The sequence below is a fragment of the Enhydra lutris genome, unplaced genomic scaffold, assembly GCF_002288905.1.
Source record: "Enhydra lutris kenyoni isolate GAN:26980312 unplaced genomic scaffold, ASM228890v2 scaffoldscaffold68, whole genome shotgun sequence".
Classification (NCBI taxonomy): Eukaryota; Metazoa; Chordata; class Mammalia; order Carnivora; family Mustelidae; genus Enhydra; species Enhydra lutris.
In genome coordinates this window covers 600742-621424 of record NW_019154152.1, presented here as the reverse complement: position 1 = coordinate 621424, position 20683 = coordinate 600742, and the positions used below count along the sequence as shown (strand labels likewise).

Sequence of the window (20683 nt, the reverse complement as noted above, 5' to 3'; positions counted from 1 at the left end):
CCTCCCAGCTCCCCTCTGCCTGGCTTCACAGCGTGACCAGTGTGGTCTCCAGAGTCAGACCGAGGTTGAACTCTAGCTCTGTACTTTGGCCAAACAGATGTGTTTCTGAGGATTAAAAGTGTCACCCTGCCTACTTTGCAAATGCGTTGTAAGGATTCAATAAAATGCTCTATGAAGGTAATCGGCAAGATGCCCAGCACATCCAAACAATAGATCGGTGTCGTTACTGTCGTTACTGTTGTTTCTTCTACTTGCTTTGATCAGTTTCCCTCTATGATTACGGACTGCACCCAGTTTCTCTTCCTGTGGGGAGGAGGCAGGGCTAGGGCTAGGGCAGGACCTGCTCCGTGCCACCAGCAGCAAAAAAGGCATTAGGAGGAGGAAAGAGGTTGTGGCTCAGGACGGGGAGGTGAAGGTTCAGGCAGGCGTAGGCACACAGGGCAGAGAGGAGGTGAGGAACAAGGCGGGGAGGAGGTGACAGACCCTGACCCTTCACTGTGGGCATGACTGAGATGCTCAGAGCCCTCCAGCATCACCCTCCATGGGAGGATCAATGTTGGGTGGGATTGGTTCTGACACCAGCTCCTACCCAGTCCTTCATTCTTACTCTCAGCTCTGCTCAGACTTGCTGTCTTCCTAATACCAATATGATTTCCACCACCAACCTGTCCCCGGCGTGATTTTGCCCTGCAACATGACCCTCCTTCCTCCAGATCTGACCTCAGCCTGTGGCCCCTTGGGAGCTGTGTGATTCCCAGTTGGTGTCAGGGGCTCTGAAGTCTGAGTACGGCTATAACATCTTCACAGTATTTTTACCAAAAGCAGGACAAAAGAACTCATCCCTGTGAAGATGGACACAAGTGACCTGTGGTTTCTTTGGGGCTTTTAATTTTAATTGGCGTATCTCTGGAAAAGTGCTAATGTCATCCAGAAGAGGCATGAACTGTGAATACCCTGAAATACTTGGTTTGAAAAGAGTCCTAGGGGAAATGTAGAAGGGCTCTAAGGATTCTTGAAAGATCCTTTCTGTGCCTCAGAGGCTTGTTAAAACAGCTTTTCATTTAAGTCGAAAGTGTGGATTGCTTACTCTGACTTTAAGTCCTTCATTCTTCAGAAGGGAAAATGCCCAGCGCCCCCAGCGGCCCCATCCAAGGCTCACCCGGCTACATAAACTCTATCATATGCTCCCTGAGACTCAGAGCTTGGCTTTAAGTGAGGGAGTGTTCTCCCGAGGCTTGGTGGGTTTGGAGATGCAACTGTGTGTTTCACAATCTGTACTCAAGCATCGCAAACTGATTCTCCCACCAGCTTGAGAATGTAAATGAGAGTAAGAAGAGTAGCTAATATATGCTTATTCGGGCACTGTATTAGCACATGCTGTGAATTATGTCATTTAGTCCCACAACAACCTCATGTAGTAGAGATTCTTTTTATTTTTGTTTTTAAGATGTATTTATTTTGGGGAGGGGGCAGGGGCAGAGGGAGAGGGAAAACCGGAATCTCAGCAGAGCCCCCACTGAACGCAGAGCCCGACTTGGGGCTCCATCTCACCACCCTGAGATGGAAACCTGAGCCAAAACCAAGAGCCGGCTGCTTCACTGACCGCGTCGCCCGGGTGCCCCAGGACTGAAACTCTTTTTAAATCCCATTTCGCAGGTGAGAAAGCTAAGAGAAGTCAAGGGACTCACCAGAGGACACAGAGCTAGCTAACAGCGCAGTCTGTATTTGAACTCAGGCGTGATTCTAGGGTTTATGCTCTCAAACGCACTCCTTTCCCATGGGCTGGCTCAGTAAATACTAAAATGTTTGATAGTACTCAGGGTGCCCAAAGTTGTGGCAACATGGGCACCTACACATTCTTGCGGGGGGTGTAAATTGGTACAGATTTTTGGAGCACGATTTGGTAGGTGCTACCAAAATGATACATTTGCTTCATCTTTTAACGGTCCCTGGCAATCCGTAACACGGGAAGCCTTGGGTTTGTAAATAAATACATATGCGAGTGTTCACCATAGTATGGTGTGTGGAGACAAACATCCACCAATAAGGCTGGCGAAGTAAATTACAGAATGTCCGCGCTATGGAATTCCACCATACATCGAACGCTTCGCTTTTTCAACAATTTGCTGAGCATCCGTCGCACTGGATACGGCCGTGAACAGGCAAGCCAGGCACCCTCCAACCCTGCAGAACTTGGGTTCTGCCAGAGAACTCGGATAATTCACAAATTTTTAGTTTAAGTACATTTTCCATAATGCTCCTGCTTTCTTAGTTGAGTGAATAACGCAGATGATCCCAGACACGTGACAACAAAGCTGTCGCCCGTGCAGTTCTCATGCCACCGCTAGATGGAACAATTCACAGCGAGAAGCTGTCCTAAGGCCCACCCACGTGCCTGCACCACCCTTGGAGCCTCCATCGCTCTCAAAATTATAGGTAGAATTTCATCGCTGTAAATAAACACTAACAGAGCGCCCGACCAACTTTTGTTGCATTATAAACTGTAAAAGTAGAATCAATATGTCCTTAGTTGGGGCTTGAAAACCAAGATTTCAATGCAATGCAAGGGAAACCTGCAGGGCTAGCTGACTCGATGGCCATCTGACCTCCACCCACATTGGTTTTACTTCTTAATAAAGTATTTCTTCAAGGGCAAAGGGAGGGATGGTCATCAGACAATATCTCATGACTTGGATCTCCCAGCTTGGATTCCTCTTTACTACCTCTTGACTTGGTTTACCATAATTTGAAGATCTGAAACACCAAAAAGCAGCAAAAAGATTGCTGTGATGCAGTATCTACTGCCATGGGAAGTTTCCCAGGATATATTAAGGAAAAAAATTTAAATCATGGTGCAGAATAAAATATTCGGTATGATGCATTTTTGTGGGGAGAGTTCTGATGAGCACGCACGCACACACACACACACACACACACACACAGTTGCACACACATAGTAAAAGGTCTGGAATGATACACACCAAACTGCAACATTCTGGAGAAGGAGGCAGAAGGCAGGGAGCTGTTAGGGTGGAATATGGTCCACGTTCACACTGTGTGCTTCTGTGATGCTAAATTTGTCTACAGTAAGCGTGTACACTTCTGCTTATGCAATATTCCGTATCTGTAAAATCGAAGGAAAACAAAGTACACCAGAGCTGGAGGATGAAGGCCGTGTCCGAGAACTCGGGAATCAAGATGTTATCATAGAAGTGGTGGGCAGCCGCTGAAGGGCCGAGGCAGGGAATGGAGACGGTGGGATTTGCAGCCCTGTGGAGGGTGTACTGGGGGAGAAGGAAGAAAGTGTGGAGGCTGTGGAAGGGCTCACAGGACTTTGCAGACTGTGAGCTTGGGCTTGGACTTGGAGCCTGAACTCTGGGAGGGGCGGGAGATGGGGAAATGGAGGCACACTGGAGGAGGAGCAGGCTTCTGGGGTCAGAGGCAGGGCTCAGCGTGGGCCACGGGACAGATGAGATGATACAGGGAAACGGGTCACGGGAGACCCCTCGCCTGCCTTGTGTCTCACACGTGACGTCATGCCGGACAGCCTCTCTCAGCCCTTCCCCAGATATTTATTAGAAATGAGTGAGGGAGGGGCACCTGGGTGGCTCAGTGGGTTAAGCCTCTGCCTTCGTCTCAGGTCATGATCTCAGGGTCCTGGGATCGAGCCCCGCATCAGGCTCTCTGCTCAGCAGGGAGCCTGCTTCCTCTCTCCCCCTCTGCCTGTCTCTCTGCCTACTTGTGATCACGCTCTCTCTCTCTCTCTGTCAAATAAATAAATAAAATCTTTTAAAAAACAAACAAACAAAAGAAATGAGTGAGGGATGTGTTCCGAACCAATGAACCAGTCTCCCATGAGCCGTGTAAACCACTCAGTTGGGACCGAGAAATGCTCTCCTTGCAGCCACATAATTGTGGGGGTGTCTTTGCATCTAAAGATTCTTCCCCTGACCAAAAGAGGTAACTGTCAGGGAAGCCTGAGCTCAAGAAGAGGCTGTTGCCTCTGCCAGCTTGTCCCCAAAACCCTCTGTGGGTGCCCGAGCCAACTGGATCTGGCTGAGCTCCCATCCTCTTAAAGGCCCACCCCACCATGGGCTGCAGGTGAGGGGCTCCGGGCCCAGAAGGCTTTTCATAATCTTTGCGCCTGAGCCTGGGGACACCTCCGACCTCCTTCCAATTTCCTCGGGGCTGTGGGATTTTCTGGGCATGGTCCCCACCAATGAGAAGTTCACCAGTTCACCCTAAGTATGTTCGAGGCATTTATGCCAGGCATGGCTCTAAGGACAAGGGCAGAGCTCTGAGCCAGCCAAGCAACCCTCTGCCCCCCGCCCACAGCCTGGAACTCAGGGACCTGTTCGGTCAGCAACAAAGTTCTTGCTTCCTCAGCTGGTGACATTTCAGGTTTTTCCGGACATAGTGGACGGTGGTGTCTGAGCACTGCTGGGCCCCTCCAGGGGAAGGGGAGATCCAGGACCAGCTGAATCCCCTCCAGGGAAGGTCCCTAGCCAAAGCCACATCTGGGCCTGTGGAAGTCTTCAGCCTTGAAAAGGTTTATGCTATTCCTGTGCCCCGATGTGTAATTGAAAATAAAAACCCAAACTATAAAGTTAAGCAAGATCAACAAAGTTCTGATTTTGCCCCTCATTGATGCCTTAATGCTTTCCTTCAAAATGCTAATTATCAAATTCTTCCTCAAAAAAAAAAAAAAAAATCATTTTAGGTGCCCATGCCACACGCTGTCCAGAACAAAATAGAGCAGAATAATATGAGGGACATGAGGGGGGAGAGGGGGTTGGCCCCAGACCCTGTTCTGACCTCCTTGTCCAAGGGAGGCTGGTCACGTGTGCAGGTCTCAGCAGCAGGAGAGGCCCCAGGAAGGACAGGCCTCCGGAGCGGGTGTTGGCTACACTGCAGCTCCTCGTGTAGCCAGTGCCTGACTGCAGAGCACGGGACCTGCGCTCCAGGCTGGGCACTGTAGAAATCTGGCCATCCGGAGCCAAGTGCAGGTCAGAGCTCTGGCTACCGTGGGGGAGGGGCGGACAGAGCTGGAAAACAAAGTGAGGCTCAGGGGGCCCATGCGTGTGCACCACCCACACCCCCTGGGATGGCGGAGGCTGCAGGGCTTTCCGGGGCAGGGGCGGGGGTGGGAGGGGTGTGGCTTTTGGGGAAGGGGGAGGCTTGGCAGCAGGTAAGGGAGTGGACAGTGTCACCAAGTCAAACCTCTCTTGGCCCAGGGGCCAGGCTCTCCTCACTGAGTATCTCTGGTCCTTTTTTTTGCAGAGTGATGAGGTCCTCACTGTCATCAAAGCCAAAGCGCAGTGGCCAGCCTGGCAGCCTCTCAACGTGTAAGTAGCAAGCAGATCCCGGCCACGGCCAGCCCTGGCCTAGCCTTGCACTCAGAGCCGCCGGCCCCTGGCCACCGCCTGCCCGCGAGGCCAGCAGCGCCTCTCAGGCACACGAGCATGTGCGGCTCATTGCCCGTGTGTGGGCTCCCACACCTGCCCCTGTCCCCTCAGGAAAACAGGCTTGGTCTCTGTTTCCCCCCACGGCTCTACCACCACAGAACCAGACACAACGATTAACCATTCTGTGTCCACTCATGCTCTTGGCTCAGGCCGAAACTGCCTTTGTACAGGGGGTACTCACCTGAGGCCAGGGCCCCCTTACAGAAAGCCAGATTTACCCCAGGTTCCCTTCTCAGTCCCCATCTCTGTTCTGTCTACTCTGTCTCTTGAAGATTTTATCCTCCCTTGCATTTTAGTGACCAAGGGTGTGCTCATGAGCCTCCCAAGGACTACTCCCCAAAGTAGCTTTGTAGGTAACTAGGCAGACATGTACATAGGTAAGTAGACAGATCAACCGTCCACCGGTTTCTTGGACACCTCTCTCTAGAGGGCGTACATGGACCTCAAACTCATCATATCCAAAATGGATCCCATCACGAAGTCCCATGGATCCTGCCTTCTTCGTATCACACACATCAGTCTCCCCTGGCCCTTCTCCCACTCTGAGTTCCGACCGCCGTGTTTTCTCACCTGGACCGCTTCAACTCTTCCCTCTTCCATTACGCTGTCACTGGAGTGATCTTCTAAGAATCCAAATCTGATTGTGTCCTGCTCTCCTCAGAATCCCGCCATGACCTCTCTTAGTCCCCAGGACCCCTTTGTGAGTCCACCGGGGGCCAAACACACCCCAGCCCTTGCCTCCTTTTCCTCAGGGCTCAGGTCTCGTTCCTCCCTACTCCACACCTCGCTCGGGCTCGCTGAGTCCCATCCAGTTCCTTGAGCGGGCTCTGGTTTCGCCCATCCCCTGAGGATGCCAGACTGGGAGCAGAGTTCTCGCCAGCCCCGTAAAATGGTTTGCGAAGCCTGGCTCGGCCAGCCAGTCTCTGGAGTAGTCTGTATCCACTAATGGTGGTATTGACGGAGACAGCGACAGCATGGGCAATGCTGAGATTCTGCTCAGCGGCAAACTCGGAATGATAGGAAGGGAAGCATGGGGTGAGGTAGCAGGAAGGGCGGGACCTGCCAGGAGCAGGAATCGTGCAGTGCCAGGTGCCCGGTGGCCACCTCTTTAACCATTCGGCCAATCAGAGGTTCGTTCCACACAATGTGCCAGCCCTATACCAGTCTCGCCCTGTGGCATGCCCAGCGGGGGCATGGGGTGGGGGGAGATGGACAAAAAGCAGAGTGTTCCCATTTCAGAGCTGCCCTTTGCACATGTTCAGGTGGGACCACATATACAGACCAGATAGACTAGGACCTCATCATGGTAGCCAAGAGGATAAATGTTATGATGAAGCTATCAGTGGCTCCAGGAGACCAGAGATGGGGCGCAAGCCAGCCGAGGCTTGGGGAGAGGTCACGAAGGCCTTGTTCAGGAGGCGTCACAGGGCAGAGTCTGGAAGGATGCTTCTCGCCCTGGAGAGGCCTAGATCTGGGCAGCTCTGAGGCCCACACTTGGACAGCTGACCCAGGGCTGGCTGCGTGGAGGCCTGGTCTAGCTTGCTGTGATCTCCTCGGAGGAAACTGGGCCCAGAGTGGCTGAAAACCTGCCAAGCCCTGGAAGTGCCTTTCCCTGAAAGGAGAAGCCACAGAGGAAGGCCCTGCTGCCCCAGCTCTCCCATGGTAGGTGGGCATCTGTCTGTCCCTGGCCTGTCCCACCAAAAAACACTGCTGTGAATTCACAGAGGCCCTGAACCTCCTTCACGTAACTATCATCAATCAGAAAGAAAAGTCCAACCATGAATCCTGTTTGCTCAGGCTCTCCTCAGCTGCTCCCAGCTCCCATAAGCTATATGTGCGGGAGTCCTCCCCTCTAGCCCTCAAAGCAGGCAGGGGCTCGAAGCCAGGAAGGGGTTGGGGCCATCTGGGCCAGAGTTTGTGGATGGCAATGTGGACACCACTAAGGGACCCTGAGTCCAGTTTTCCCTTAAGGAGTCTGGGTTTAGGAAGGCATCAATGACAAAACAAGGTGCTTCCAGAAGGAGAGAGGAAAGAGGGAAGAGAGAAAAAGAAGAAAGCCGAGAACTGACCTTTTTGTCTTGAGCACCTACTATGTGCCAGGAACCCTACTGGGCACGTATGTCCCTTGTCCCACTTCATCTTCATACGTACCCCACGAGGTAGGGATTTTGAGCCTCACTTCACAGACAAGACCGAGGCTCCGAGGCTCCATGGCAGGGGCAGCCTCAGTGTGCGTCTCCACCAGCAGAGGAGCTAGCATTCCAGCCATCTCCAGCTGCCTCCGCCACCTGTGACCTTCACCTCTAACAGAGTCCCTCCAATTAAGTGACAGCTCACTCAGTGTCCATTTTTCAATCAATCGAGACGTACAATATATGTGTCAGTCACACTTCGGGTCAGAATGAGATGAACATGGTGACCACAACCAAACACTCTGACTCCTGCCCCAAAACAAAACAGACTCTTGACTTTCACTTACCTCGTATCCTTCGTCGGGGCTGACCAAAACATTTTACGGCCTCAACAAACATTTGTGGTGGGCCTCTAAAGGGAAGTACTTCAAAAGTGCTTAGGAATACAGCAGAGTTTCTCCCGCATTCGCAGTCTGGTGAGGGAGAGACATTAACCAGATGATGACAATCGTGATGTGTGTGCAAAGTAAGGATACAGAGTGCCATGAGGGTGTGTGAAGAGGACCCTGACCCAGCCTGAAGGTCAGAGAAAGCTTCCTTAAGGCACGGCAATTGAGCTAAGAGTTAAGGAATCAATAGGAGTTGACTAGGTAAAGAAGCAAAGCTAGAGGAGAACATTCTAGAAAGTCTAGAGATCATCATGTGTCAAGACCCTGAGGAGGGATCGGCATACTTGAGGTACTAAATTGCTGTGGTGTAACTAGGTCCAGAGATCACAGGTGAATTTGGTGGGGTGCCAAGCCATATGCAACATTAGGGAACTTTATTTTTACATGAAGAGTAATGGGAAATCATTGAAGGGTTTTAAGCAGGATGGCAACACGATCAGATGTGCATTTCAAAAAAGAAAAAAAATCAGAACAGTAACAACACTCTGGCTCCAATATGAAAAGGTTAAGAACAGAGGAAGCAAGACCAGTGAGGAGAATTTGCTAATTCAGGGACCTTGACAAGGATGGTGGGGGGGGGGAGTTGGGAGGGGTACAGAGATCTCAGATATGCGTAGGAGTGGAGCCCCACAGGCTGCAGTGATAGGTTGCCTAAGAAGGGTGAAAGAGGCAGAGAGATCTAGGTCAGTAAGTTGACAGGGCCTGTTACAAGGTTTAGAAGAGTACACGAAGTTCAGTGGGAAGGACCCCTGAGCTCAGTTCTGGGTGTGCTATGTTAGAGATGCCTTCACGTGATCCCATCGGAGGTGCTGACGGTTAACTACAAAGCTCTGAAGCTCGGGGAGAACTCTGCACTGACATATAAAATCGGGAGCCATCAAGGAGTAGAAGACAACGCCAAGGTCACGGATGAGAGAGAGCCTGAGAATAAGTCAGAGGTTTAAGGCTAAGTCCCAAGGAGCAACAGCATTTAACGCTGAGGAGGACCTGCCTGCAAAGGAAGGAAACAGAAAATCAGTAGCAAACCGATGGGGGAAGGAAGCTGAGTATCCGGGGAGCCCAGGGAAGAAAGCTGTGCCCAGTGCGGCAGAGAGGTCAAGTAGGACGGGGGCTGCAAAATGCTGGTTGGATGGATCCACATGAAGAAAAGCAGTGATCTTATTGAGAATCCTTCCGGCTGAGCGACGGCGGGAGGCCCCGAGCAGGGTGGACTGTGAACAGAAAGGGAGTTTACGGAGTCCGTGTGTACAGACGAGGCTTCCCTGCAGTTGACTGGGAATGGAAAGACACTGACAAGTGGCAGCTCTCAGGAGACGAAAGAGTCAATGCAGTTGATTTGTTTTTGCCTTCTTTTTCAAGATGAGAGAGACTTTCTGAAAAGTTGGGGGGAAAAAAAAGACACAAAATACTTGGGGACACCTTCCTACCCTTCCCCATTCCCCCAGACTTCCTGAGACCCCCATGGAACAGAATTAATCAATGGCAAACATCAGACCTCCCAAACACCCAAACTTCCTCCGCCTAGTGCTACCAGCTCGTTAAGAGAAAGGAATTTTCCTTTGCTTTACCCATACCCCAGTCTCCCCTTCCTTCTTCCAAATCGCATTAGGAAGTCAAATTAGGAAGCCTCCGCCCAGCCAAGTTTTGTTTTGCAGTAACAGCTCTGCCCCACGCCCCCTCCCTGAGCCCGCAGGATCGAGGTTAATGGGATTCTAGCCTCCCTTGGGCCAGTGGAAAGCCGGGGTGACCTACTTTGTGAGGTCCTGCCCTGGGAAACTGACTTGCTTTTCAATGATCTTCATCTTTTTCCCCAGGACCACTTCTCAAAGAACAGCCATGAACGAACAAATTAGCTGCTGACTTGTTTAGCTCAATAAATCAAGCTGTGGCTTGTCAGCCCCGAGCAGGTAGAGACAGAAAAGACAGATGCTGAGCAAAACCCACATCCTTCACTAGTTCCTCTGGCGCCTGAGCAGAAAATGACCAGGTTTCCTGCAAATCGATTCTGAATTTCCACCACCCAGTTCCTCCAGCTTCATCTGGATCCTAGGAATTACTGGAACTTTTTTAAAAATAATTTTTTTATTCTCATAATGAATCTTGTAAGGGACTGCAGGGCCCTTCGTGATTCCCAGCCACTCTGTCTGTTTAATTAATATTTGATAAGACAACCCTCCATGGGTTCCCGACAGCTGAGGGGATGGTGGACCAGAGACAGGTCAGCCTCCCCAGAAATCCTGCCTCTGGAGGGTCCGTGTCCCACAAATCACCCAAAGCCGGGGCTCTCCCCGCAAGGACAGAGGCATCTCTCTCTCTCTCTCTTTCTCTCTCTCTCTCTGTCGGATCGGGGCTGAAAGTTGCAGGGTCCTCCCTCCTCCTGGAGCCCTTGCCCAGGTCTGTGGATGCCCTCAGGATTGCAGAGAAGGCAGGCGGCAGATAGAACGGGCCAGAAGGACCGGAGTCCTACTTGCCTCCAGGTTACCAGCAGCTTTCGGAGGCAGGAAACCTCTCAAACCTGCCTCCCCCCCCCCGGGGGGGGGGGGGGGGGGGGCGGTGTGCGCTTCAGCCTCACGCGTGGCTCTGGCGTCCTCTAGTGTTCCGTGGAGTTTCTGCAACTTCAAAAACTCTTTCTTGGGGTTTATTTGAAATACGGAGGACACAGAACTCAGCCTATGAGTGACCTGAATTACCAGCGACTTGAGTCTCACTAGTGACCCGATTCACCCCAGTTTGGTTCTGAAATTTCAAAAGAGACAATAATTCCTTAAAGGAGCATAACAATCCCTTGCTGCCTCTTTTCTCTTATGGTGTTTTTCAAAAGTTTTGTTTGGAAAAGCCGAATGAGTAGAAAATCAACATTTGCCAAGTCTGTGCTGTGCGGGTCACGATGAGAAGCAAATTGCTCATGCAGAGCCCTCGGGTGGGTGTGATGAGGCTCCCGTTTTGCAGCCCTAATAACTGCAAAGCATGCTGGGGTAAAAAGCCCGTGGCCCACAGATAGCAAGGGGCTGAACCCAGATTCAGATCCAGCGGCCTCTTCCAATACCCTCTGTTCTTCCCTGCACCCCACGCTGCCTCTCTGAATGGAAGAAGCCGAGAAACTTCCTCATGTCTTCGTTTGCTCTTCCTTTCCCGTTTTTGTGGTGCAGACTGTCTGTTCGTAGCTTTTCCTTATCTGCGGAGATGGTGGCATTTTTCTTGCAGATGTGGATTCCCTCTTTGTCTATTATAGTCACATTTGTCAGTCACACCACGTGGAGACGTTTTGGCCAACGTGTCATTTTTCTTTCTAATTCAGCACTGTTGTTTCATTACACAGATGTCTTTAGTTGGTGTATACACTTCAATTACTTTTGTGATTGCTTTATTGTTTCAAAGCTGAAAAAATTAACATTTCTCCAACAGATTGGTAAACTTGACTTTTTTCCTATAATTTGATTGCTTTCTACTTAGCGCTGGATTCTTTCTTTCTTTCTTTCTTTCATTTTTTTTTTTTTAAAGATTTTATTTATTTGTCAGAGTGAGCACAGGCAGACAGAGTGGCAGGCAGAGGCAGATGGAGAAGCAGGCTCCCACTGAGCAAGGAGCCCGATGCGGGACTCGATCCCAGGATGCTGGGATCATGACCCGAGCCGAAGGCAGCTGCTTAACCAACTGAGCCACCCAGGCGTCCCCTTTCTTTCTTTATTTTGGTGTATGAGACTAGATGGGAATCCGTATTTTTTTAACTGCAGTTAAGTAAGCCCAACCCCTCTGTTGCACTGTCTTTCCTTTAACCCCTAATGTGAGAAGTCTGTTTTGTGTAACACCTTATCTAAAGTTTCTGGGATCTCCGATCTCTGCCACTCGTTTCTATTTCTTTCTTGTCCTGAATATGACATCAGTTATCATGATTTATAATATACTGTTATATGGTATGCCCAGATAAACTCTCTTTGCTAGAAAATCAATAAAAATTTAAATCCCAGGTGTGCCTGGGTGGCTCAGTCGGTTAAGTGTCTGCCTTGGACTCAGGTCATGATCCCGGGGTCCTGGGATTGAGCCCCACATCAGGCTCTCTCTGCAGTGGGAAATCTGTTTCTCCCTCTCCCTCCCACTGCTTGTGCTCTTTCTCTCAAACTCTCTCTCAAATAATTAAAATCTTTTTTTTTTTTAAATTTAAGTCACAGAATAGGAAAATAAAACTAAATTAACAAAATGTCATATAGGGGGAAACATCGCATATAAGCAAGCAGGAATGTGAATTTTTATTATAGTTTGGACAAATTAAAGAACTCCAGTCATACCTCACATTTCCCAAAGAAAACTCATATATATTTTTATCCATTTCATCATTTTAAATAGCATTTTTATTGTACAAGTAATGAATACTTTGAGGTGATTTTTAAATTAAATTTGAAGGTCAAAGGAAGTACAAGAGTTCCATATTCATTTCATAAATTAAGTAATTTACTGAAAACAAATATTTGAGGAGATCCCACTGCATGCCAAGTTCCGAGCCAGCTCTGGGATATAGCTATAATACACAAGACAAAAATCATCTCTACTCTATTGGAACCTAATGGGCAAGATGGAAATTAAACAAGAAACTCCAAGCAAAGAGTGAACTCGGCACGATCTGGGAAAGTGCACCAGGGGTCCTAAAGGATTTGAGGAGAGGTCAGGAAATGCTTCCTCCAGGACATATTATATGAGCTGGGGGTCAGGGGACAAATTTCCCAGTCAAGGGGAAGAAAAAGGAGCAGAGCACACCTGAAGATGCAAGAACATTGCTAAAACTGTTCCCATGTCCTTACAGATTCAGATTTGCCCTATTACCCAACCTCAGGTCAGACATTTTGTGAAGGGGTTGGTTGCCCCAAATTTCCTCTCCTTTAAAATTCACCAAGGTCTGGAGACCTCAGAGTTGGCCCAAATGCACCTGCAGAGAACAGTTTGCATGGTCCCTTGTGAACCCAGGAGGCTCTCAGATGGTCACTTCTACTAGCTGAGCAGAGTATCAGGATGGCATGTGGGGTCTGGCTTGGTTCTGTTTCCCCACCAATAGATGTCTTTGCCCCTTAGGTTGTTGTGGTGAATAGGGTCACTCATGGTTTACAGGATACAAGAGACTAACCTGATTCAAAGCCACCTGCCCAGGGAGAGGGGAAGGTAACGGGTGGAGGGGTTGGTCTCTATGGCAGTGGAAGAGGAAGTCCACTGGCCACAGCCACAGCCACGGCACTGCTGGACCCCTAGGGGGCTAAGCCAAGAAGGGCTGGGGCCTTCAACAGCCCGTGGAGATGTCCACGCTCTTTGCTTCTCATGGACAAGAAGGTGGGCCCTGACCTACGTCCTGTTAGCTGCTGGGTGAGCAACCCCGTAGCAACCCAGACCACCCTTCTCGTAGAAGGTCCTTAGGTCCTTAAAAAAGCTGTGAAAACCACTCACGAGGAGCCAGTAAACGCACACCTGGGAAGAGAAGATGAAAGCCCCTAATTCGTGCCTGTCTACACAGCAAAAGATGTAGGTGTGGGACATTAGCTCCAGGAAAAAGCATCCCCTTGGAGCCTCACAGCATCCCTGCAGGTGGGGTCAGACCTAAAGGCAGTGAGTGACCTCCTGCCAAGACCTAGAGCCGGTGGTGGTCGTGGAACTCGGGTCCTCCCACACTGCCCTGTACAGCCGGCCCTCGGGGCACCAGGGGACTGGGGGACCAGGGGTTCCTCCTTGGGGAGCTCCCCATCTGCACGGGGATGACCGCATGGTGACAGAGCGATGGCAGTCATTGGGGTACAGCTGCAGAGACTTTCAGAGTGTGTGGAAACACAGACCCAGGGCACAACTGGCCCCGATCAGGGGTATCAGGGGCTCCAGGATGAGGTGGCTCATGATCCAAGGCTTGCAAAATGAGCAGAGCGACGGTTCTCAAGCCTGAGATGCATCCGGATCAGCTGGAGGGGTTGTTGATCTGGAAGGCTGGGTCCCACCCCCAGAGTCTCTGATGTGGTAAACCTGGGGCAGGGCTTGGTAATTTGCCCAGGGACCACTCCATGTGCACCCCTGAAGACAGGCCTCCCCAGCAGCGCAAGTGCCTGTGGGACCCACACCGCAGCTGGCCTGGCCAGGGCACCGGGCGGTGGGGAGGCAGGAGGCTGGAGATGAAGGTGACGCTGAGCCTTGCTGAGCTGCGGACCCCAAAGCCGGGGCTCAGGCTCTTCTGGCGCTCATGTGCCAGAACCCAGCCTGGCAGCGGGCTACGAGGTAAAGTCGTTTCAGGAAGGCCTCCCTCTCCTTCCCTCTTTTTCCTGAACCCTGTATGACCCTATACTGCTCCCCTCAATAGAGTTCTTATAGCTCAAGGGCCAGGCACTAGGCTAAGTCCTGCATGCAAGTTCTCTCATGACACACACTAAGCCTTTGGCTTAGCCATAGGGAGGTCCCCATTTCACAGACTGGGACACTGAGGCACAGAATGCTTCGGTCATTTGCCCAAGGATACGCAGCTGTAAGAGGTAGCGTGCCAGGACACACACCCAGGCTTCCATCCCTCTCTGCTCGTTGTTTGACCCCCTCCGGCCTGCCAGAGCCCAAGGGGTCCAGTTCTCTGAGGCCTGAGCAGGTGTGGGGTCATTGCTTCGGGGGACAGGTGAGGGCAGCCAGAAGCAGCTGGTCTCCAGAGAGACACACAGGGACTCCTGAGCAGCCGAGGTGCACCGGCTGCCAGCTGGACGGAACAGACGAGCTGGGCCCCAGCCAAGGATTCCCCACAATTAGCAGCCTGGGGGTGTGGAGTCAGGCGGGGCTGCCTCTACACCTCAGCCCCGGCCAGCTGGTCTCTAGGTCCATTAACCTTTATACGCTTGCTTTCTTCTCTACAAAACGGGATCCTAATTTTAACCCCACGGGATTGTCATGGGTGGCGGGGGAGGGGCACAGAATAACTCGGGTCCAGCACCAAGTGTGTGCTGAGTGAGTAAACACTTTCTTCCCCAGGCCCAGGGGGGCCGCCACCTCCGATCTCACCCATCCTCGGCCACAAGAGCTCTTCTTAGCAGCTTGAGATACAGGTTGAAGACAATCCCCTCTTGTGGCTTGGGGGGTGTCAGGCAAAGGTCCGTGCCGCTCTCGCTGGGTCCCTGCTCACCACCTGGAGGATGGGGTCCGAGAAGCATGGGAGTCCCTGGGGGAGCTCTGGGGCCAGGGCAGGGCCTTGCAGGAGGCAGCCCCGTGAGGACAGTGGAGGCAGCAGGCCTCGGAGACGCCCCGTGGGAGGGCACAACGGAGTGAAAAGGGGGCAGGGAGAAGGAATTTGAAACGGATAATGAAAAGCTACTATCTTGAGCTAATACTGTCTTGGGTCACAGTCTCCGTCTGCCATTTAACTTTGTGACGTTGGGCCCATTACAGAAACAACCCCCTGAGCCTGGGTTTCCTCATCCATCAGCTGGTGTCAATCATTCTTCTCTCAGGTCTGTTCTGAGGATTCAGTGAGAAGGTCTGAGAAGGGGCTTGGGGCACTGGTCAGACGTTGTTATTTGTACAGTTCGCCTCACATGCAACAGAGCTGGGCACACCGTGCCGCTGCCCAAGGGTTAATGGGACCAGGAAGCTCCAGCGGCAGCTCTTTTTACCCAGACCTTTTTCCATTGCCTTTAAATTCCCCTGACTCTGGGGCGCCTGGGTGGCTCAGTGGGTTAAGCCGCTGCCTTCGGCTCAGGTCATGATCTCAGGGTCCCCCTGGGATCAAGCCCCACATCAGGATCTCTGCTTGGCAGGGTCATGATCTCAGGGTCCCCCTGGGATCAAGCCCCACATCGGGATCTCTGCTTGGCAGGGAGCCTGCTTCCCTCTCTCTCTCTGTCTCTGCCTGCCTCTCTGTCTACTTGTGATCTCTCTCTGTCAAATAAACCAATAAAATCTTAAAAAAAAAAAAAAAATTTCCCTGACTCTGCTCCTTGGAGGAAGTGGATCTGAGGTCTGGCCTCCAGTCTCCTCGTTTGGCTACCTGTCGCATAAGTCCTTACCTGTGTCTGGACCAGTGGTCCTTGCTGAGCACTGGGCGGACGACCTTGGGTTTGCATACAAATGTGGAGAGCCGGCAGGAGACTTGTGCCCCTGGTTTGTTGACCGCCACACTGGTGATGGGAGCCTGCTGACGGTCAGGGCGGTTGCCTCCGCTCTTTGTCCTGGGGCCTGTCCTCAGGGCCCCACTGACCTTCGGCAGCTTGGGGTCTGGTTTGGACAAAGGGCTTTGGCGAGTATGTCCTGTGCGGTGGGACAGAAGCTTACTTCTTCCTCCCTGTTGGTTTGGCTTTCTTGACTTTCTTCCTCTCACTCAGCTGCCTCCGATTAGAGGATGTTGCTTCTCTTCGCCTCCTTTTCTTAAGACAAGGGTGACAAGTGAACGCTTGGGTTCGGCCAGTGAAGCTCTGACTTTTAGGGAGGTGCTAGAAAGTAGGAAGCCATCTGGTTTAATCGGTGAAGCCTAGAATTTTGTGGAGGAAAAACTTGGAGGCCATACTCTAGGCCTCATTTGGTTTGTTTGTTGGGGCAGCTTTTGGGAATCTTTGAATAACACCGGCCGTGTTCTAAGTGAAAAATGGGGAAGTGACTGTTTGATCGCCATATGCAGCGCGTTGGGCTCTATTCTCCAAAATGGGGCAATCTTTTTTTTTTTTTTTTCAACACTGCTTGGCCACAATATTCGTTAGAGTCTCAAGAAAAATGACCAACCAATGGACCCATACATTGTACCACCTTGCACAATGTATGGGTCCATTGGTTGGATTTGTGTTGTAAAAAAGATTTGGGAATTGGGCCTTTATGATCCTGTTTGCATTTTGTTTATGTATTTGTGTGTGTTCATATGTGTCCTAAGTGGAGCTAGTTTCTGTAAGTCTGCATGGGGTTGCTAAGATTAATCTGTACGAGAGTTCTGTTTAGCCTGTTAAAAAGTAAGGGCTTATTAGAATTGGACATTCTAAAACTCAAAGACAGAAACTAACCCAAGTGTTTTTTCACATGATCTTGGAAAATATTCAGTATTAAAACTAACTTAAGGTTGCTAGTTTAATTAAAATGGACTTGTGTTTAGAATTAAAAGCATTAAATACAAAACTTTTATTCTGCCTGTGTTTATTGAAAGTCAGATAAGTTCATCTTCTCTCCATTGCAAAATTTGTCCAAAACGGGGAGGAAACCAACACCTTAAGACTTTGTCAAATGTTTTGTAAAGTTTAAGGCTCTGAACCTGGAGAAGACTGGGAGGTAGTTTACCGTGAGGCCAAAAACAACAGGTAATTTTCAAGACTTGCCAATATTTACAGAGACCTTTACCATTTGGGCTGAAGCTTTCCCTCACCCTTCCCAGAAGGCCTCAGAAGTTGTCAAAACCCTTCCAAGCAAAATCCTTCCAAGGTTTGGATTGCTTCTAACAATTCAGACTGTGAGATGACCACCCAGCAGCGTCTGTGCTCAAAGCCACACAGGTGTGCCCCACGTCTTGGGCAGTCGATGGCAACACATGCTTCCTGGAGCCCCCAACAGGTTGGAAAAACAGAAAAGGACTGTGGCAAAGATATGCTAGGAAACTCACTTGGGAAAAAGGTGTGTTGGCCTCTCAGTTCTCGGTAGGAGTGTCCCCCGCCCCCAAGTGGGCGTGATTTAAGGCTCTATGTTACACAGTTACACTCTCATGACTTAGGAGTTGTGGGCGGGGCTCCCATCAGGCAGCTGTTATGAGCAGGCACACTGAGTAGGCAGGTTCACTGCCAGCAGGCGGATGTGCCCCCAGAGATGTGCCCTTAGGCCGCAGGAATTCCAGGGACGTGGGGTCCCCTAGGACCTACAGAGCGAGCATGTGGCGGGCCAGCTCCAGCCCCCTTGCCCAGGACCTTGTGGAATGCTCCTGACCTTCCATTCGGCAGTGAGCCTGGAGGGAAGGAAGCGGTGCGTTCCTCACACTCGAGTTAGGGGAACCCATGGGTTCCATGCAGCCTGTCCACAAGGAGGACCCAGCATGGAGCACCCTGTGGCAGTCACCCCCAGGAAGACCTGATTGTCTGGGTCAGGAGAGCCGGTCTGAGGAAACAGGGGTGTACAAGCAGCCTGGTTCCAACCAATCTCCCCAGAGGCTCCCAGGAGAACAGAGTCTGAGCGCTCGTAACCAAAGTACACAAATCTCGGTCCTGCAGAATGCCGGGTTTCTACCTGGAACTGAAGAATCTTTCTAAAGGCAGGCAGAAAGTTTCCATCCCTCTAACTCTGGTCCTCACCCCATCACAGCAGCAAGTAACTGGAGAGTTAACCGGAAAGTCGTCCCCATTCCCTCAAGGCTGAGGAATGATCAAAGAACAGTGGGGACTGGAACCCATAACCAAAGGGGACTGATCGCAGCTGCAGATTAGGAAACTCCGCTGCAACTTTCGAACCCAGAAATTTCTCATTTGCCTTCAGAGTTCCCTGAATTTCCTCCTCAGGGAGGTGGATCTGAGGCTTGCCCTCCCATCTCCCCATCTGGAGGCCTCTTGAACCTTCTCCCGGCTGCCTACCTTGTGTCTGTGTGATTGTCTTTGCTGGGCATCAGGCGGATGAGCTCGAGTTCAGTTACAATAACACAAGATTGTTGCTCACCCATTTATTCAGACACTTGGACTGAGTACCTGCTCTGCACCAGGCACCGCTATAGGCACTGGAAACCAAGCCCTGAGTAAGTCCAACAAGAGCCATGCTTTCCCAGGGCTCCCATCCGGTGAGAATGAACAGCAAACAGCTGAACAAGCAGCATCTATGGAACAAGTGCTCCGAGCGCACTGGAACCGGATGGAGTGGGAGCAGGTGATTGCCTCCACCTGTGCCAGCGGAGGGGCTCAGGACAGTAAAGGGTGTCAACCAGTCATGGTCAAAGGCAGAGATCTGTGGAAGACTGAGAATCCACCTTCTTTCCATCCTCTCCTCCCTTAGCTGTGGCCTGGCCGGACGTCCCTTAGGGTGTGCGCCCCCAGAGCCCCTGATGTAATGTGTTTGGTTTCCAGGAGAGCTGCACCCTCGGCCGAGTTCTCTGTGGACAGGACACGCCACTTGATGTCCTTCCTGACCATGATGGGCCCCAGCCCTGACTGGAACGTGGGCCTGTCTGCGGAGGATCTGTGCACCAAGGAGTGCGGCTGGGTCCAGAAGGTGGTGCAGGACCTGATCCCCTGGGACGCGGGCACTGACAGCGGGGTGACCTATGAGGTGGGTGAGCTCTGCGGTAGTGACGGGCAACCCTTCCCAGGTGCTTCCTCTTCGCCCGGCCCTGCGCTGTGGGGGCCTTGACATAAAGGATGTAGATGAATGCCCAGGGTGGTCGGGCAGGCCGGCATCAGCTCACCCTCACATATCACATCCAGTGTGACCCACAGAGCTGGCCATGAGGCCACGGGAGGGGTCAGAGAGCAGTCCCTAGGTAAGGGCAAGAGAAGGGGTGAGAATGGGGAACCGAAGTTGATGTCCATACATTAGACTAGGCCAGATTCTGGAGGTTTCCAGACAGCCAGCCAGGTTAAGGAATTTGGATTCTGTCCTGAGTGTTAAAATTCTTCAGCTGTGGTCGGTACGCCAACTGCATGGAAATGTGAAGCCCTTAGAAAACCAGTGGCAGGACCATCTAGAAGGGACACTGATAAGCTATGGTTTGTGGGCCAAATCAGGACTACCACCTGAGTTGTAAATTCAAACCCAGCCACCCCAATTACCTGTTGTCGGGGGCTGCTTTCTCACTACATCAGCTGAGTGGAGTCGTGGTAGCCGACCCAGGAGGGCCCACAGAGTCTTGAAATGTTTACCATCTGATGCTCTATGGACTCGTTTGCTAATGCCTGGTCTAGTAGAAAGAGCTTTGGATTCAGGCCAGCCTGGGTCAACTGTCTCCTGGCTGGAATTACCTCTCTGAAATCTTTTCTTCATCAGGATGGAATCTTGTGTACCTGGGAGATCTGAAAGCACAGGTCACCAATTTCCTTGCACGGTGTATAGTCGGGATAGAATTGCATCAACAGCCATAGGGGTTACACCTGTTGTGAAATCTCCATCACCACTTTTGTTCTGATCCTATTATAATCCAATTGCTTTTGTGGTTTTTAACTCCTTTGTTTCCCATACTCTGTATCTGTGTTCCACCCCCCTTCCCCCACAGTCACCCAACAAGCCCACAATTCCCCAGGAGAAAATCCGGCCCTTGACCAGTCTGGACCATCCTCAGAGTCCTTTTTATGATCCAGAGGGCGGGTCCATCACTCAAGTGGCCAGAGTTGTCATCGAGAGAATCGCCCGGAAGGTAATGGCGTAGAGTGCACCCTGGTACAGACCCTTCCCGCCAGGAGTGTAAGCAGACTGTACCCCTTTCTGCTCAAGAATCGTGGGGTCCCTTGCATATTCCAGAAATCTAGAACTCCTGGACCTCCCAAGGTTTTTTTTTGTTTTTGTTTTTGTTTTTTTTTTAAAGATTTTATTTATTTAACAGAGATCACAAGTAGGCAGAGAGGCAGGCAGAGAGAGAGGAGGAAGCAGGCTCCTTGTTGAGCAGAGAGCCCGATGCGGGGCTCGATCCCAGGACCCTGGGATCATGACCCGAGCCGAAGGCAGAGGCTTCAACCCACTGAGCCACCCAGGCGCC

The 20683-nt window shown here is 51.2% G+C and overlaps 1 protein-coding gene across 1 annotated transcript in view; it reads left to right on the top strand.

Moving 5' to 3' along the window:
* LOC111159397 (spondin 1) overlaps nucleotides 1-20683 on the top strand; it is a 270204-nt gene that overhangs the window by 236558 nt on the left and 12963 nt on the right. The window contains exons 7-9 of the mRNA XM_022521820.1: nucleotides 5281-5345; nucleotides 19062-19263; nucleotides 20204-20344. Of these exons, the coding sequence (XP_022377528.1) occupies nucleotides 5281-5345; nucleotides 19062-19263; nucleotides 20204-20344 (408 nt within the window). The remainder of the gene's footprint in view (nucleotides 1-5280; nucleotides 5346-19061; nucleotides 19264-20203; nucleotides 20345-20683) is intronic.